Source organism: Myxocyprinus asiaticus, chromosome 38 (assembly GCF_019703515.2).
Source record: "Myxocyprinus asiaticus isolate MX2 ecotype Aquarium Trade chromosome 38, UBuf_Myxa_2, whole genome shotgun sequence".
NCBI classification, from domain to species: Eukaryota; Metazoa; Chordata; class Actinopteri; order Cypriniformes; family Catostomidae; genus Myxocyprinus; species Myxocyprinus asiaticus.
The window spans coordinates 9,048,138-9,063,693 of record NC_059381.1 but is presented as its reverse complement, the minus strand read 5'-3'; the positions used below and the strand labels follow the sequence as shown (position 1 = coordinate 9,063,693).

Below are 15,556 nucleotides of genomic sequence, written 5' to 3'. Positions count from 1 at the left end.
ACAACTCTAGTGACACCTTGTTTGCATTTATAACCATTTTGTTTTTCTGTTATCATGCTGTTTTTTTTTTTTTTGTTTTTTTTTTAATCTTGAGTGTTATGTGCAGGATCCAAGGGATTTGTAATGCATGCTCACACATAGAAATATAGTAAAAATAGAAGAATGAACAGAAAAACTGAGCTGAGTTGTGAGTATTGCTGTTTTCCATTGTGGTATGTAACGACTTCACTGTGTTTGTTTCAGAAGACAGAAAACTCTTCGTTGGCATGCTGAACAAGCAGCAATGTGAAGATGATGTGCGACGCCTTTTTGAGTCCTTCGGCTGCATCGAGGAGTGTACCATCCTCAGAGGTCCTGACGGAAACAGCAAAGGTTCATTTTTTGGTTCTGTTCACTTCCATATTTAAAAATATATATATTAATTATTTGATTAAGAATTCATTCGAGCAGTATGCAAAACCAGTCAAAAGTTTGGACACACCTGCTCATTCTTTATTACTATTATTAATTTACACATTTTAGAATACTAGTAAAGTCATCAAAATGATAAAATACCACAAATGGAATTATATAAATAAAAAAAAAAAATGAAAGCTTTATGCTTGGCACTTGGTGGCTGCTTTTCCTTTACTATCTGGCCTGGTTTTCAAATGTATGCACAATTTAAAACTAATTTTAAGCATTTAAGTATAACCCTTTAGACCAAAAGTTGTTCCTTAAGAAACATAAATTCAGTCAGGTGTTGAAACTTTTGAATGGTAGAATATCTGTTAGAACCAGCCTGATCTCATGAAAATTATATTAACTGTGACAACATTTTTGCAAAATGACATTACATGGTTCATTACACCACACAAGAATGTGAAATGTGCACTGTGAGGCGCTAAAAACAAGTTAAAGTTTCTCCCAAACAGATGAGGTTTTTAAGGTTAATGCTCTATCAAGTAAATCAACAAAACCTACCTCCATACCCTAAACCTTAAACCTAAACCTAACCGATAGTGGCTGGGTTTCCCAATAACATTGCAACTAAAGCTTTTGCGATCATCTTAACTAATGTCGCTCGTTATTTTACGATGGAGTAACACCTGTTTCCCAAACCAACACGTGGATCGCTCATTTTAAAGTTGAAGTTAAGTGCTTTGTTACGGGAGCTGTCCGGTCCAAAGGTGCTGATCACTTTGGCAGATATGTCCAGGTGTTTTTCTTCTCAAACATGAAAATGTGGAACTACTAACAAACATGGAGGTAATAATTAATAATTAATTAATAAATAAGTAAGAAATAATTACGACTTTGGTAAGGGTTTCAGATGTTTGCTCAGTATAGTGACTAATAAAAGGGACGCAAGAAATGCATGTAACGTGAATGTACACGATCAGCATCGCATCATAATAAAGGGATCTCATGTAGCCTGTGTTGTTTCTTTGGCTGGAAACTGAACAGATGCACACAGAACAGTACATCAGTACTGAAATACTCATAGGCCTATCGTAATATAAATAGATCATCTACTTACAGTTCTAGGCAGTGTGCACTTGTAGCCTAACTGCGATTATGAAAAATGCAATTTGTGACTGCCATGTAAACAGACCACTATTTGAACCAGTCATTGGAGGGAGGAAGAGAGAGAGAGAGAGAGAGAGAGAGAGAGAGGAAATCTCTCATTGCACACTCAACTCTAACCTCCTTTTAATAATATTTTATTTAATTATTTAGTCCTATTAATTTAGGTTTTAAACTGCAGGGTAGGGTTGCGCGGTTTACCGGTACTAACATATCACGATATCAAAAAAATTAAAGGGTACGATATCATATTGTTGCTAATTTTAGTACCATATTACAGTATGCTGTCATTAGCAAAATGATATGAGATGTGGCAGTTTTGAGATGAAATCAATGACAAATTGGAAATAAGATAAAAAAAAACCTCTGGGTATGGCCAAATGTGATAAACAGCAGAAGGATGTAATTTAATTAATAATATACAGTCACATGCACACTACAGAATGAACAAGAGGTGCTGCTTTACTCTGTCATCTGCTTTACACACACGCCTGCACACATGCATGCTCTCACACTCACACAAGCGCAGCACACGCTACTGGTGCTTAATTTCCATACAGTGTGTTTAGAGTATAAACGGCTGTTAACACTTAAATGAACTCCTCCGGTGTAGCTCGGAGATTTCAGCTCAAGAGTCGCGACGGGATTATCCCAGCATTAATGGGAAACTTTATATAAGTAACGCATCTAAAACAGGAAGAACTCAAAGGTCTGTCAAAATAAAAGTCCTGCTTAAATTAAAGCTCTATTCAACTGGATGTGTGAAATTGAAGACAGAAAAATATAACTACTGTATAAAAAAATTATATTCAAAAAGTAGCAATAATACTTATAATAACAATTATATAATATTAAATGGTTGTTTTAATATTATTATTATTATTATCTGTATGCAATATCACAAATGCAAGTGTTTTATCAGCTATAGCAGCCTTGTGCCACAGGTAATCAAATTCATTAATGTTTTCATTAATACGGTGAGGCTCTGTTGTGCAGCATTTAATTTTACCAAAAATAACATTTCATTTATTTTATTGTTTTTTGTAAAAACAAAACAATTATTATTATATTTTTATTTTATTATAGCTGTATGTATCAATTTGATTAAACACCATTTGATCATAACATTTAATTAAAACATTTAACATGGAATCCAGAAAGATAAAAATGGAAAATGCATAATTTGTATCTGTGATACTTTATGCAGTTCTTTTAATTGTCATTTTCTGTGTAATTTCATCAAAAAGCTTTTTATTTGTTGATTAAAGTATCGATTTAGTATCGTACCGATGCTAAAATTTTTGTATCGGGCAACCCTACTGCAGGGTCAGTTTACTCACATATGTCTTAAGAAATCTGTTTAATGAGATAATATTTCTATTGCTATCATAGTTATGATTATCAAATAAGGCCAATAATACATTATACTGTATTATGTGTCATGTAAATTTAGATCTATCTTTAGACCTAATTTAGACCTATCACGTTGCACATGCAGACTGCCTATTGATTTCAGTGCAATTTTTCCACACTTTTTTTATCCTCTGAAACAGTGTACAGTGGCTTTTCAGTGATCAAAACATATTAATATGACTTATTCAATGTCCCTTTTGTCTCTGATAAACTGTGAAAGATGCGAGAAAATACATTTAAGTTGCACTTAATGGACTTAAGAGCGGTTCAAAGCTCTCGTTAATTTACAAGCGTTTTTATGTACTACTTAGATAACGATGCTTTTGGGAAACGCACCATAGAGATGAAGTACTACTTAAGTGCCACTAACGTTCTACTTAGTGCTTTGGGAAACCCAGCCAGTGTCCAAAATGCAAATGTGAGGTGAAAAACCCAACACCACATAATTTTGTGGTGTTTCTAGGACACTTTCGGCTCTAGCGAGATCTTCAGAACTCAAGTGCATATAGTGTTATCAGATGAGCTACAATGCAACCTCATCGCACTCAAATAAACTTGTAAATGTAGTTGGTTATGAAGTGCAATTGTTGAAATGTATCGCCTTATGTAATGCGCTATAGTAAAAGTTATAGTAATAATTTTTTGATAGTTTTGCTGTCATTAGATAGTAGGGTAACGGTCTATTGTGGGACGATACATCACAGTCAAAAAATGTGACGATGCGCATAGTGGAGATGGGATGTTTTTTTCTTATTTTAGCGCTTGTTCTATCCAATACATGCAATGTCCTACTTCTGCGGAACAAGAGCATACAAATGGAAATCGCTTCACTGCACACTACAATAGTATTGCACACTAGTAGCCACAGGTGTTTTACGATGAGTTTGGCCGAAACCACGGAAACTGAAAGTGAAACCAGCAGCAGGAGAGAGATGCGCCTTTTCAGCGCGAGGGATCGAATGTCCGTTTGAAGCGTGAGAGTGATCTGCTCAGACTGTACGAGAGAAAATGAAAGTTTACAGAGGTTTAATGGTAGTGTATGCATGTAATGTATAATAATGCTATGGGGAAATATAATACTAATGTCATGTCTGATTTGATTTCATCAGTAAATTATAATTATTTAACTGGATGAGCATGCACTTCCATTAAATATATATATATATATATATATATATATATATATATATATATATATATATATATATATATTAGATGTAATCAGAGACATTATTATTTTAGAAAAATACAATTTTAATTAAAAATATTTTAAATGTATGTAACCAGTAACAGTGTGTAAGCAGCATATGTATCTAACATAATTCTGTATTTTCAGTAAATACAATAAAAATCGTAGGTCTATATAATGCAAGTGAAAGGTGACCAAATCTTTGAAGCTCCAAAAAGCACATAAAGGCAGCATAAAAGTAATCCATAAGACTCAAGTGTCTTCTGAAGCTATCTAATCTATTTTGGGTGAGAACAGACCAAAATGTAACTCCTTTTTCACTATAAATCATGACATCTGCAGTCTCCTTGGCGATCATGATTTCAAGCTCGATTACACTTCCTAGCGCCATCTAGCGCTCTGCGCATGTTTCAAGCACTAGGAAGGCATGAGGGTGAGCAAATGATAAAATAATTTCGATTTTTGGGTGAACTTTTAATGTTATGTTTGGTTGTTACCGTAATTGTGGTTTGTGTGTTAAATGATGAGGTCCAAGCACATCGCAAAGAGAGTTCTGCTGCATTGCAGCACGCAGTGTAGCTCGCTTCTGAAATTTAGAGGAAAAAAAAAATTACACGATTGCTTGAACAGGAGTGGAATGTCCATTGATTATGTACCCTTTTGCGCCTATAGGATGAGCTTGCCCTGGCCTCGACACGTCCAAATCATTTTGCAAAAATGTCAGTATGGTAACGTGGTTCCTTGAGACGAGGTTTCATTTTTGTTGATACTCCCAAAAAGAACATATGGACACATTTAATGTTAAAGATGGTGTTTTTGATTGTTTCTCTCTCTTTAGGTTGTGCGTTTGTGAAGTATTCCACTCATGCAGAAGCTCAGGCCGCTATTAGTGCTTTACACGGCAGCCAAACCATGCCTGTGAGTGCCAACACGTCTGATCATGTACTTCTGTATGATAAGCACATTTTAGGCAAAAAACATCCTCATTTCTTGTGTTTGTATGTTTGTGTGTGTGTGTGTGTGTGTGTTTCAGGGTGCTTCCTCCAGCCTGGTGGTAAAGTTTGCAGACACAGATAAGGAGCGGACCATTCGACGCATGCAGCAGATGGCCGGTCAGATGGGCATCTTCAATCCGATGGCCCTGCAGTTTGGAGCGTACGGTGCCTATGCACAGGCAAGAGAGCTCTCTCTCTCTCTCTCTCTCTCTCTCTCTCTCTCTCTCTCTCTCTCTCTCTCTCTCTTTTCTCATTACTCACTATTTCCCCCAATAAACTACAAAATCTCACTGCTGTTCAGTGGAAAAATCTGTTGACTCTTTTAAAGTCTTGATTATACACAATGCTTTATGCATTATACACACTTTATCAGCACGTATGGTTCCATGTAGGACATCCATGAAACTTCCCCATTATAAAAAGGGTTCTTCTATGGCAACGCTCAAAATCAACCCCTTTTAGGAAACTTTCTTTTTTAGAGTGTATGATTGCATGTTCTTTGTTTTTATTTAAATGTAGGATATCATGTATCAGAAGACTATCTAAAAAAAATTGTTTTCTTGATTTAGATTTGAAAAACACACATTTTATTTTATTATACTATAACTATAAATCATCCCCTTTTAGGAACCTTTCTTTTTTAGAGTGTAAGATGGCATGTTCTTTGTTTTTATTTAAAGACCCCATGAAATCAAAATTGGTGTTTTGTGGCTTTTAGTGCAGGTCTGTTAGCTTTGAAACCATCTAAATGCTAGCGTATGCATAAAAGTCGACGAAATTCACTTTTAGTAGATATACGCATTTAAAATATACAGTCTTTCTCTTTCACAAAATCTGAATAAAAATGTTGATGACTCATCTTGCACTACACAGATTTTGTTCAATCAAATGCTCTCTAGAATAAAAATGTCCCTCCCTCTAATATAATTTCTAACCGATTAGCAAGGAAAAAGTCATGGTTTATGGCTCTGACATAACAAAAGCTTATTGGCTATTTAAAAAACAAGGCATGAGACTTTCAGTATGCTGCACCCCAATTTCCTGTCTTGAATAGGAAATATTTTAACACAGGAGAGAAAACTTTTATGAGGTAATTTCATTTAAAGGTGTGTGTGTGTGTTTGGATGGGTGTTCTCCTTCAGGTCCAGCAGCAGGCAGCACTGATGGCATCAGTTGGTCAGGGAGGATATCTAAGCCCTATGGCCGCTTTTGCTGCTGCACAGATGCAACACATGGCCACCATCAACGGCCTCCCAGGGGCTCCCATGACCCCAACATCAGGTGAGAGCAAACACGCTTTCACATATGGTACAATAATTTGATTTTATAAGATTTAACTAAACAGTGTTTTTCTAGAGGCATGGCCTTGTGGTTAGTACATGTTTTGAAAACTGTCTGCAGAATGGATTGGTGCATAATGCATGTCATTATTTAAAAAATGAGCTTTCGCTCATTAACTACAATGTGCGCTGTACATTATACAGGTAGTCAGGAGTCTGGCTTGTGAGACTATGCCTGATTTATAGAGCATAAGTGCAGCTCTGAATGATTTTGCCTGGCGTAAACAAGAAGCATTTAATGTGTTTCAATTATTCATGGATTTCCATTTTAGCTGTTTTTGTTTTTCTATGTTACTCTGTTGATGTTGTCTCAATATCTCAATACTATGTTTGTTCCTTCTTAAGTAATTGTCAATAATGTTTTCTTTTTTCTTGCTTAGTAAGAGCCCTAGGTATTTTACAAAAAAACATTAATTGTTCACTGAACTTTTTAATGAAGTAAGTGCATAGTACTTAAACAGTCTTCAGTTGTGTCATATCTCCTCTCTGGCTCCGCCCCCAGGTGGAAGCACGCCCCCTGGCATCACGGCTCCCACAGTGACCAGCATTCCATCTCCGATCAGTGTTAATGGTTTCACAGGGCTGCCACCTCATCAGGCCAATGGCCAGCCCCCAGCAGAGGCCATGTTTACCAATGGGATCCATCCTTACCCAGGTACACATCAACAGATACATGGGTGTTTCTTTAACTTTGGGCAATTCCGTGTCCCAGTGGTTGATTTTAATTAAAACTAACAAATTTAAACTTTTTGTTATATGAAGGTCACATTAAAACTGCTTATAAACTTTTTACCAGACCTTCATTTAATTTTGGTACTTTTCAAATGACTTTTATTTATAGATTTGATTGTTTTAGCCTCATCCTAGATCCAGACTTTCAATATTAAACTATGAAAACACATGATAAAAATACAAATAATGGCATGTTTAAAACTAATAATCTAAACAAAGAGATAAATAAACATAAACCATTTCATTATTTATTGAGTGAAAATTATTTCTAATTGTTCAAAAATTACAACCTACAGTTGTGGCATCCTTTCCCCCACACCAAACAATTTTGCCCGTAAATAATGTTTTTCATAATTTAGTGTAATTGTTCACCAAGTTGACAAAAGTGTCAGTGAAGAGCATAATTAAGATGAAATATAAGACTAGTGATGTTTGAAAGGTAAATACCAGAGTATTTTCCTTGGCTGTCATTTCCAATTAAAGCTGTAATTTCTCCAGTATTATTTAATTGTGTTTATTTAGGAGACATAAAATGTTAGCTATGAAATAAATCTTATCAATACAAAGAAATCAGCCATTTTATTTCAAAAACTTTAAAAATGTTGTTAATACTTTACAATAAGGTTCCATTTGTTAACATTAGTTAATGCATTAGATATCATGAACTAACAATGGACAGTATCCACCTATTTCCTATGTCCCGTGATGCTTAGCGAGAAATATGGGCGTTACTTCCAATGTCAAGTAAACACTGCTGTTGTTACGGCATACGTCCATTCATTCTTCCATTGTGGTGTTGGGATTTTGAGTGTATGATTTCGTATGGACATACATCAATCAAAATATCAGTGTTACTGAACGATAATAAACTAAAAAAAGTCATAAAGTCAAATCAAATGTTCAAATCAGACAGGCACACTAAGGAAGAGCTGCGAGGTTCTCATTCTCATAGTTTTCAGAGCGGACGGTTATTTCGTTTTAAATCCGCACGTAAGTTGAAAAAAAATTTTGCCAGGTGATTGACTGGTGAGAGGTGGTGCTTTGTTGCTGTCCGGGACGCATCAAGACGCCATTTTAAACCTCAAATGCAATGTGGTTTTTGACTACCTCTGTATGTGTTTTTGTGAACCAGTCACAAAACATTTTGCACCCCATTTACAACTATATTTAGCGCTGACCTTTGTGAACGGATCATCCGAAACACGTCTTATTACCAGCTGTAAACAGGGTCTTAAAATGACTGCAACCAGAGCTAGGGAATACTATAGAACGACTTAAGGTGGAAGTCCCATCCACATTCGTTTCACCAGTAAGACCCCCAGGAAAAAGGTAGATATTTTTCCAGCATTTATTACGGAAGCCCTGAACCACAAGGTAAAAAACTAAATTTCACTAGGTAAATTTTTTACGTGTCTTAGTGCCTTCCTGATCCTATGTCCTACAAAAAAAAATTCCTCAGGCAAAATATTGTTTTTGTTTTCTCTGAAATTTTAGTTTGTCTCTCTGAATTAGTTTTTTTTTTTACTCTTTGAAGTTTTTTTCTCTATGAAATTTTGTTTTCTCTGAAATTAATTTTTTTAATTAATTTAAAAAACAATTCTTGCTAGCTAACAATTGGCATGTGGTACCAACCCCTATCATTAAGTATTAAGTCTTATGCTTATGAAGGTTACAGAATGCACCGAAAACACAGCGAGAGGTGTCACAATGGTCAAAGACGTCCATCTAGCGCATGTTTAAATTGGTCAACAATTTAAAGAAACGCAATATCAATAGCAGCATCGATATTCCCAATGGTGAAGGTCATCAAACAATCAGAAATAATCTCATTGTCACAACGAATGCCATATGAAACATATGTAACCTAAAGGTATATTTATTTAATTGTGGGATTTCATGTATTAGAAGACTGTCTAAAAATTTTTTTCTTAATTTAGATTTGAAAAACAATATTTTTATTTTAGTATACTATAACTTTAAATCAGCAGATAAAGTACTACCAACATTCCCTATCTGTCACTCACTCAACATTGTGTCGATGTAGTGACACTAGGGATCACTCTTGGGAGCCCGAGACACCTCTGGTCTTTGATAAAAGGCCAATGAAGATTGGTGAGTGGTATTTGCATGCCACTCCCCCAGACATACGGGTATAAAAGGAGCTGGTATGCAACCACTCATTCAGATTTTCTCTTCGGAGCCAAACGGTCATGCTCACTGAGCTGAATTTCTACTGTTCATTCACCTATGCTGGATCTGATGGCGCATTTCAGCGGCTTCTCCCTCCTCTGCACTGGTGCACTGCAGAGAACGCCCCTGGGCGCTTCGGCAGAAAAAAGAGTGTATATTTTCTGAAAGAGTTTATTTCTCTAAAAGAGTATATTTCTCTAAAAGAGCGGCACACACGGAAGATGCCTTTCCGATTGTATGTTATTCCTGGTTGCGGTCGTTCTCTCTCAACTTCGGATGGTCATGATCGCTGTCTTTCATGTCTGGGCGCGAGTTCTCACTGCGAGAACATGACCATGGCAACATTGCGGTCGCGGCTTGCTTTCGTAAGAAACCCCAGCGGCTCCCCACCTCGGTCCTTCTTCCTATGGTTATGAGGCCAGCGCAGTTAGCACTGGGGCGATTTGGGAACCCCAATGGGATCGCCTCTGCCGGGTATCCCCCCGCGGACCTCCCATTCCCCAGCACGCTCATCTGCCCCAGTCAGGCTTCCGGATGAGCCCGCCGGCTCGTCTCACGGCGTCCCTCTTGTTCAGAGCCTGCGAAGATGATGAGTTCTCGAGCGCAGCATCGGAGAGCGGGCTTGTCCAGTCAGACGCAGAAGCCTCAGCTGGGCTCCCCTCTTCAGGGACGATTGCCCAGTCACAGGCTGATGCAGAGATGACGGACATGCTTTCCCGGGTGGCCGCGAGCGTCAGGCTAGTGTGGAACCCTCCACTCTCCCCTGAACCCTCGCGGCTCGATGATTGGTTCCTGGGCTCACGGCGCCACTCAAAAAGCCACGCTCCGCTCCAGTGCCTTTCTTCCCGAAAGTGCACGAGGAGCTCACAAAATCGTGGGGGGCACCTTTTACTGCCCGGTCCCGATTCCTCAGTTCCTCCGCCCTCACTACCCTCAATGGCGGGAGCGGCCAGGGGCTATACGGCGATTCCCCCAGTGGATAAGGCGCTCGCGGTGCACCTATGCCCGCAGAGCACTGCCACCTGGCACGGACACCCAAAGCTCCCGTCCAAGCCCTGTAGGTTCACGTCGTCCCTGACGGCTAAAGCCTACAGTGCTGCTGGACAAGCCGCCTCTGCCCTGCATGCCATGGCTCTCCTGCAGGTCCACCAAGCCAAGGCGCTAAAAGAACTGCATGAGGGTAGTTCTGCCCCAGATCTGATGCAGGAACTGCGCTCGGTGACTGACCTCACTCTCCGAGCGACGGAGGTCATGGCACGGTCTCTCGGGCAGACGATGTCCACATTAGTGGTCCAGTAGCGCCACCTTTGGCTAAACCTGGTCGAGATGGGTGAGGCCGACAAGACATGGTTCCTTGCTGCCCCCATTTCCCAGGCTGGCCTATTCGGTGACACCGTCGAGGACTTTGCCCAGCAGTTCTCGACGGTGAAGCAGCAGACGGAGGCTATCCGGCATATCCTGCCCGTCGCAAGGGCGTTCCCCTGCGGTGACTGCACCGGCTCCGCCGCAGCCCGCCACTTCGGCCCAGCCCCGGCGTGGAGCCCACCGCAGGATGCAGATGCCACCCGTCTCACAGTCGGCTGCTAAGAACCCATGGAGGTTGTCAAAGCGCCCCTGAGACGGGTGACCCAGGGTCAAAGAAACCCACTCATCTGGAGCTGGTAAGAAGACCACTCCATCCCCCGGTGGAGGGCCGGGTGGAGATCTTTTGTTGCCTTTATGTTTGATTTCGCCGTATGCCCAAGTGGCTGCGGTACCCAACAGTTCAGCAGATGAGCGGTTTCCTTCTTCCCTGTGTCACATACCCAATGTGCACGGCCGTCATCACGACTACCGTCCACGGGTTTTTCCTTGCAGGACTGGCGCTCCAGCAGTGGTCTTCCCGCCCATGAGCGCCCAGCTGTGGCACACATTCGCCCCCGATATGACAGTCTCCACGGGTCACGAGGACAGGCCTCTTCCTCCCCATCCCAGGCTGTTCCAGGGGTGGTCACAAGGAGCCAGGTAAGTGCTTCGATGTCCCTAGACTCAGCACGGCCACGACGTGGTGTGGCACCTCAAGCTCCGCCCCGCCGCGAGACCCCACCTGCCAGTACGTCCGACAATGTTGTCCCCTTGGTCCCCCTTGCGCAGAACTTGGATGTGTGGCTTGCGCTTTCCAATCCATCGTGATGGCTGGTCCGGACTGTCCGACTTGGCTACGCGATTCAGTTCACCAGGCGCCCGCCCAGGTTCAGCGGTATCCACTTCACCTTGATGAAGGACGAAAATGCTGCTACTTTGCGTGCGGAGATCGCCACCCTCCTACTGAAGGGCATGATAGAACCTGTCCCTCCAGCTGAGATGAAGAAGGGGTTTTACAGCCCCTACTTCATCGTACCGAAAAAAGGCGGTGGGTTGCGGCCAATCTTGGACCTGCGAGTACTGAACCGAGCTTTACACAGACTCCCGTTCAAGATGCTGATGCAAAAAGGCATTCTGGCAAGCGTCCGGCATCAAGATTGGTTCGCGGCAGTAGACCTGAAGGACGCGTACTTCCACATCTCGATTTTACCTCGATACAGATCCTTCCTGTGGTTTGCATTCGAGGGTCAGGCATATCAGTACAAGGTCCTCCCTTTCGGCCTGTCCTTGTCTCCTCGTGTCTTCACGAAGGTCGCAGAGGCAGCCCTTGCCCCGTTAAGGGAAGTGGGCATTCGCATTCTCAACTATCTCGATGACTGGCTAATCCTAGCTCACACAGTCAGCTGAGCTTAAGGCACTCTCCTTGAAGACTGCCCTACTGACTGTGCTCACTTCCATCAAGAGGGTAGGAGACCTGCAAGTGTTCTCTGTCAGCGAAACATGCCTGGAGTTCAGTCCGGGCTACTCTCACGTGATCCTGGGACCCCGACCGGGCTATGTGCCCAAGGTTCCCACAATCCCTTTTAGGGATCAGGTGGTGAACCTGCGAGCGCTGTCCCAGGAGGAGGCAGATGCAGCCCTGTCGTTGTTGTGTCTGGTACCCGCTTTACGCATCTATTTGGATCGCACGCAGAGCTTTAGGATCTCTGAGCAGCTCTTTGTGTGCTTTGGTGCACAGCAGAAAGGAAGCGCTGTCTCCAAGCAGAGGATTGCCCACTGGCTCATTGACGCCATAGCGATGGCATATCACACCCAGGACATGCCGCCCCCAGTAGGGCTACGAGCCCATTCTACCAGGGGTGTAGCGGCCTCCTGGGCCCTGGCCAGGGGTGCCTCTCTAACAGACATTTGCAGAGCAGCGGGCTGGGCAACACCCAACACCTTTGCAAGGTTCTACAACCTCCGGGTGGAACCGGTTTCATCCCAGGTAGTGGCACGCAATGCAAGCGGATAAGCCAGGGATAGCCGGCCAGGTGTATCACTTGCACATAGCGCCTTCCAACTCTTCTGAACTGAAGACGTGCGCCATTAATTCCCAGTAGTGTTCACAAATTATGTTCCCTGGTTGACTTCCTCCGAGCCCTGTGGCAGTCGAGTTTTCAGAGAGGCTCGCTGCTGGCCCAGTACACGTGCTAACTATGAACCCTGTTCTGGGGTAGGTGCTCCGCATGTGGCGGTTCCCTGTAAGGTAACCCCATGTGATATATATCTTCCGCTAATTCGTTTCCCTGTTGGCAAACTGCGTCTTCTTTGGGCAGAGCCCCTCTGCCTCAGTCTCCATGTTTGTAGTAAACCTGAATGAATGGTTGCATACCAGCTCCTTTTATACCCGTATGTCCGGGGGAGTGGCATACAAATACCACTCGCCAATTTTCATTGGCCTTTTATCAAAGACCATAGGTGTCTCGGGCTCCCAAGAGTGACCCCTAGTGTCACTACATCGACACAACTTCTTGTTCCCTCCATCAGGGAACAGAGTTTACGCAAGTAACCAGGACGTTCTGTCATCTTGTAAGCATTTTGTACTTACTGATAGTAACACCTGGTGGTCGAGGTTGGTACCACATGCTAATTGTTAGCTAGCAAGAAAAAAATCTCATTTTTTGCCTCTTAGAAAGAAAAATAAAATTCAGAGAGAAAAAAAATGCAGAGAAAAATAAATTTGTCCTAAGGAAAAAATAAAATACAATTATTGTGGGACATAGACTCACCTAGTGAATTTTCATCTAGTGATTTTTTTTTCACCTTGCATTTCAGGGCTTCCATAATTTATTAATCTTTGTTAATGCTAGTTAATAAAAATACAATTGTTCATTGTTATTTCATAGTGCATTAACTAATGTTAACATATACAACTTTTGATATTGAAAATGTATTAATATACAGTATGTTTAAATTAACATGGACCAAGATTAATAAATGCTGTTCAAGTACTGTTCATTGTTATTTCATGCAAACTAATGTTGTTAACTGTTAACAAATGGAACCTTATTGTAAATTGTTACAAAATGTAATTCCATCACCATCATTTCTAACACCACATTCTGTTGAAATTTAAACAATGAAACTGTTGGCAATTTTCAGGACTTTCAGACAAAAAACTCCTGTGATGCATGTACTGTGCATGCGTTTGTGGACATTGTTAGTAGACAAATTAAATGAACTAGTAAAAGTGAGACTTTACTTTGATGTCCACAGTGCTAGAAATGCCCAAAATTGAAGAAACACCGATATTGGAATGTTATGGCAGATTTTGATATTGTTTTTAAAAAGTGCCATGGTCACACTTATGTTCACACTTTGCATTATGGTGAAAAGGTCACTCTGTATTTTCATAATTAAGTACTAAGTTATATAAATGAACTAAAGATACTCAGTGTGTATTCGTTTGTGGAGCTTATTAATTTATAAACAATAATATACAGTACAGTACATGAACATTGTTTATAATACAGTTTAATGTTTCTACATTAAAGCAATTTATCTTAAGCACTGTTCACTCGTACATTGTTGAGGAACTATGATAGTATGTGTGGTCTATTTCACGAGTCAACAGACTGGTATTAAACAAGCTTGTTTCAAAGCAACTTTATCTGAAAACTGTCCGTTTAGAGTTGTAAGGGTAAGCAGAAATGTCTTGCGGTGAGCTGTTAGCTTTTAGATGTGTGTTGTGGAGTGGTATTTATGTCCAGTACCACAGAGAAAAGCAAATGCCTGTCTCATGGCTGTATCCCAGTTTTGCAGGAGGTGGTGTTTAGGGAAGACTCGGAGAAGGGCGGCCTGGGCGTGGCGCAGAGGAGTTGTTTTGGGGTTCAGGGAAGCTGCTTCCTGTCCTCCCTCTCAGAAGGTATCGACCTCCTTCAAAATTCACCCGAGACCTGTTGTTAGTGTCGTGCAGTGTTGTATTACTGTGTGTGTTTGTGTTTGACTGGTTTCAGTGTTTCTTTGTGTTTATGAGTGCGCAACAGAGACAAATGCAGTATATTCTTGACAGGTAGTGAAATGTGAGACATCTCTATGTTTGTTTGGTGTTGTCAATTTTGTAGAGTGACTTTTTGTTGTTGCTGTTATAATGTGGCTATAGTTGCATGCATGCACTGTAAAGTATTGTAAGAAGTCATTTAGCAGACAATTGTACAAAGTTTTACAATTAACTTAGAGACAGTAACCTGGGGATAAGGTTGTAAACCTATAACCTTTTGGTTACCAGCCCAGAACTTTAACCACTAGGCTACACCACTGTGATAAACTGTGGTCCTTGTGTAGGCTTTAAAGGGATAGTTCACCCAAAAATTACAATATTTGTCGTCACTTACTCTCATGTCATCCCAAATCCATTTGACTTTTTCTTTCATGGTACACTCATAACTGTACATGTAGTCCATATGACTTGTGCACTAAATTCCACATATTCCAAGTCTTCTGAAGCCATATGACAGTTTTGTGCGAGAAACAGACTTAAATTTAAGTCATTATTCACTGACTATTTTCCACTCTGCTGTAGATCTCAAAACTTGGCACTTGAAGACATGCTGCAGCATGTTGGACACCAATGACACCAAACAGCTTTTTTTCCGCATATCTTATAACCAAACACGATGCAGCAAGTTTGAATATTCACTGAAAAACAACTTAAATTCCGGTCTGTTCCTCAGTACAGTCATGAGTCAAATGGATTACTTATGTTGATGTTATGGTGTTTTGTGCCCATTTTAAAGTTCATTGTA

General features: G+C 40.8%; 1 protein-coding gene across 10 annotated transcripts in view; it reads left to right on the top strand.

Annotated features, from left to right (window-relative positions):
* The window catches only part of LOC127428760 (CUGBP Elav-like family member 4), a 139,939-nt gene that overhangs the window by 110,212 nt on the left and 14,171 nt on the right, over nucleotides 1-15,556 (top strand). For 4 of the 10 annotated variants that reach the window (XM_051677352.1, XM_051677354.1, XM_051677351.1 and 1 more), the window contains exons 4-9: nucleotides 244-372; nucleotides 5,007-5,086; nucleotides 5,202-5,342; nucleotides 6,306-6,444; nucleotides 7,006-7,158; nucleotides 14,566-14,676. In XM_051677352.1, the coding sequence (XP_051533312.1) occupies nucleotides 244-372; nucleotides 5,007-5,086; nucleotides 5,202-5,342; nucleotides 6,306-6,444; nucleotides 7,006-7,158; nucleotides 14,566-14,676 (753 nt within the window). The remainder of the gene's footprint in view (nucleotides 1-243; nucleotides 373-5,006; nucleotides 5,087-5,201; nucleotides 5,343-6,305; nucleotides 6,445-7,005; nucleotides 7,159-14,565; nucleotides 14,677-15,556) is intronic. The other 6 variants (XM_051677357.1, XM_051677358.1, XM_051677355.1 and 3 more) reach the window with 3 other exon arrangements.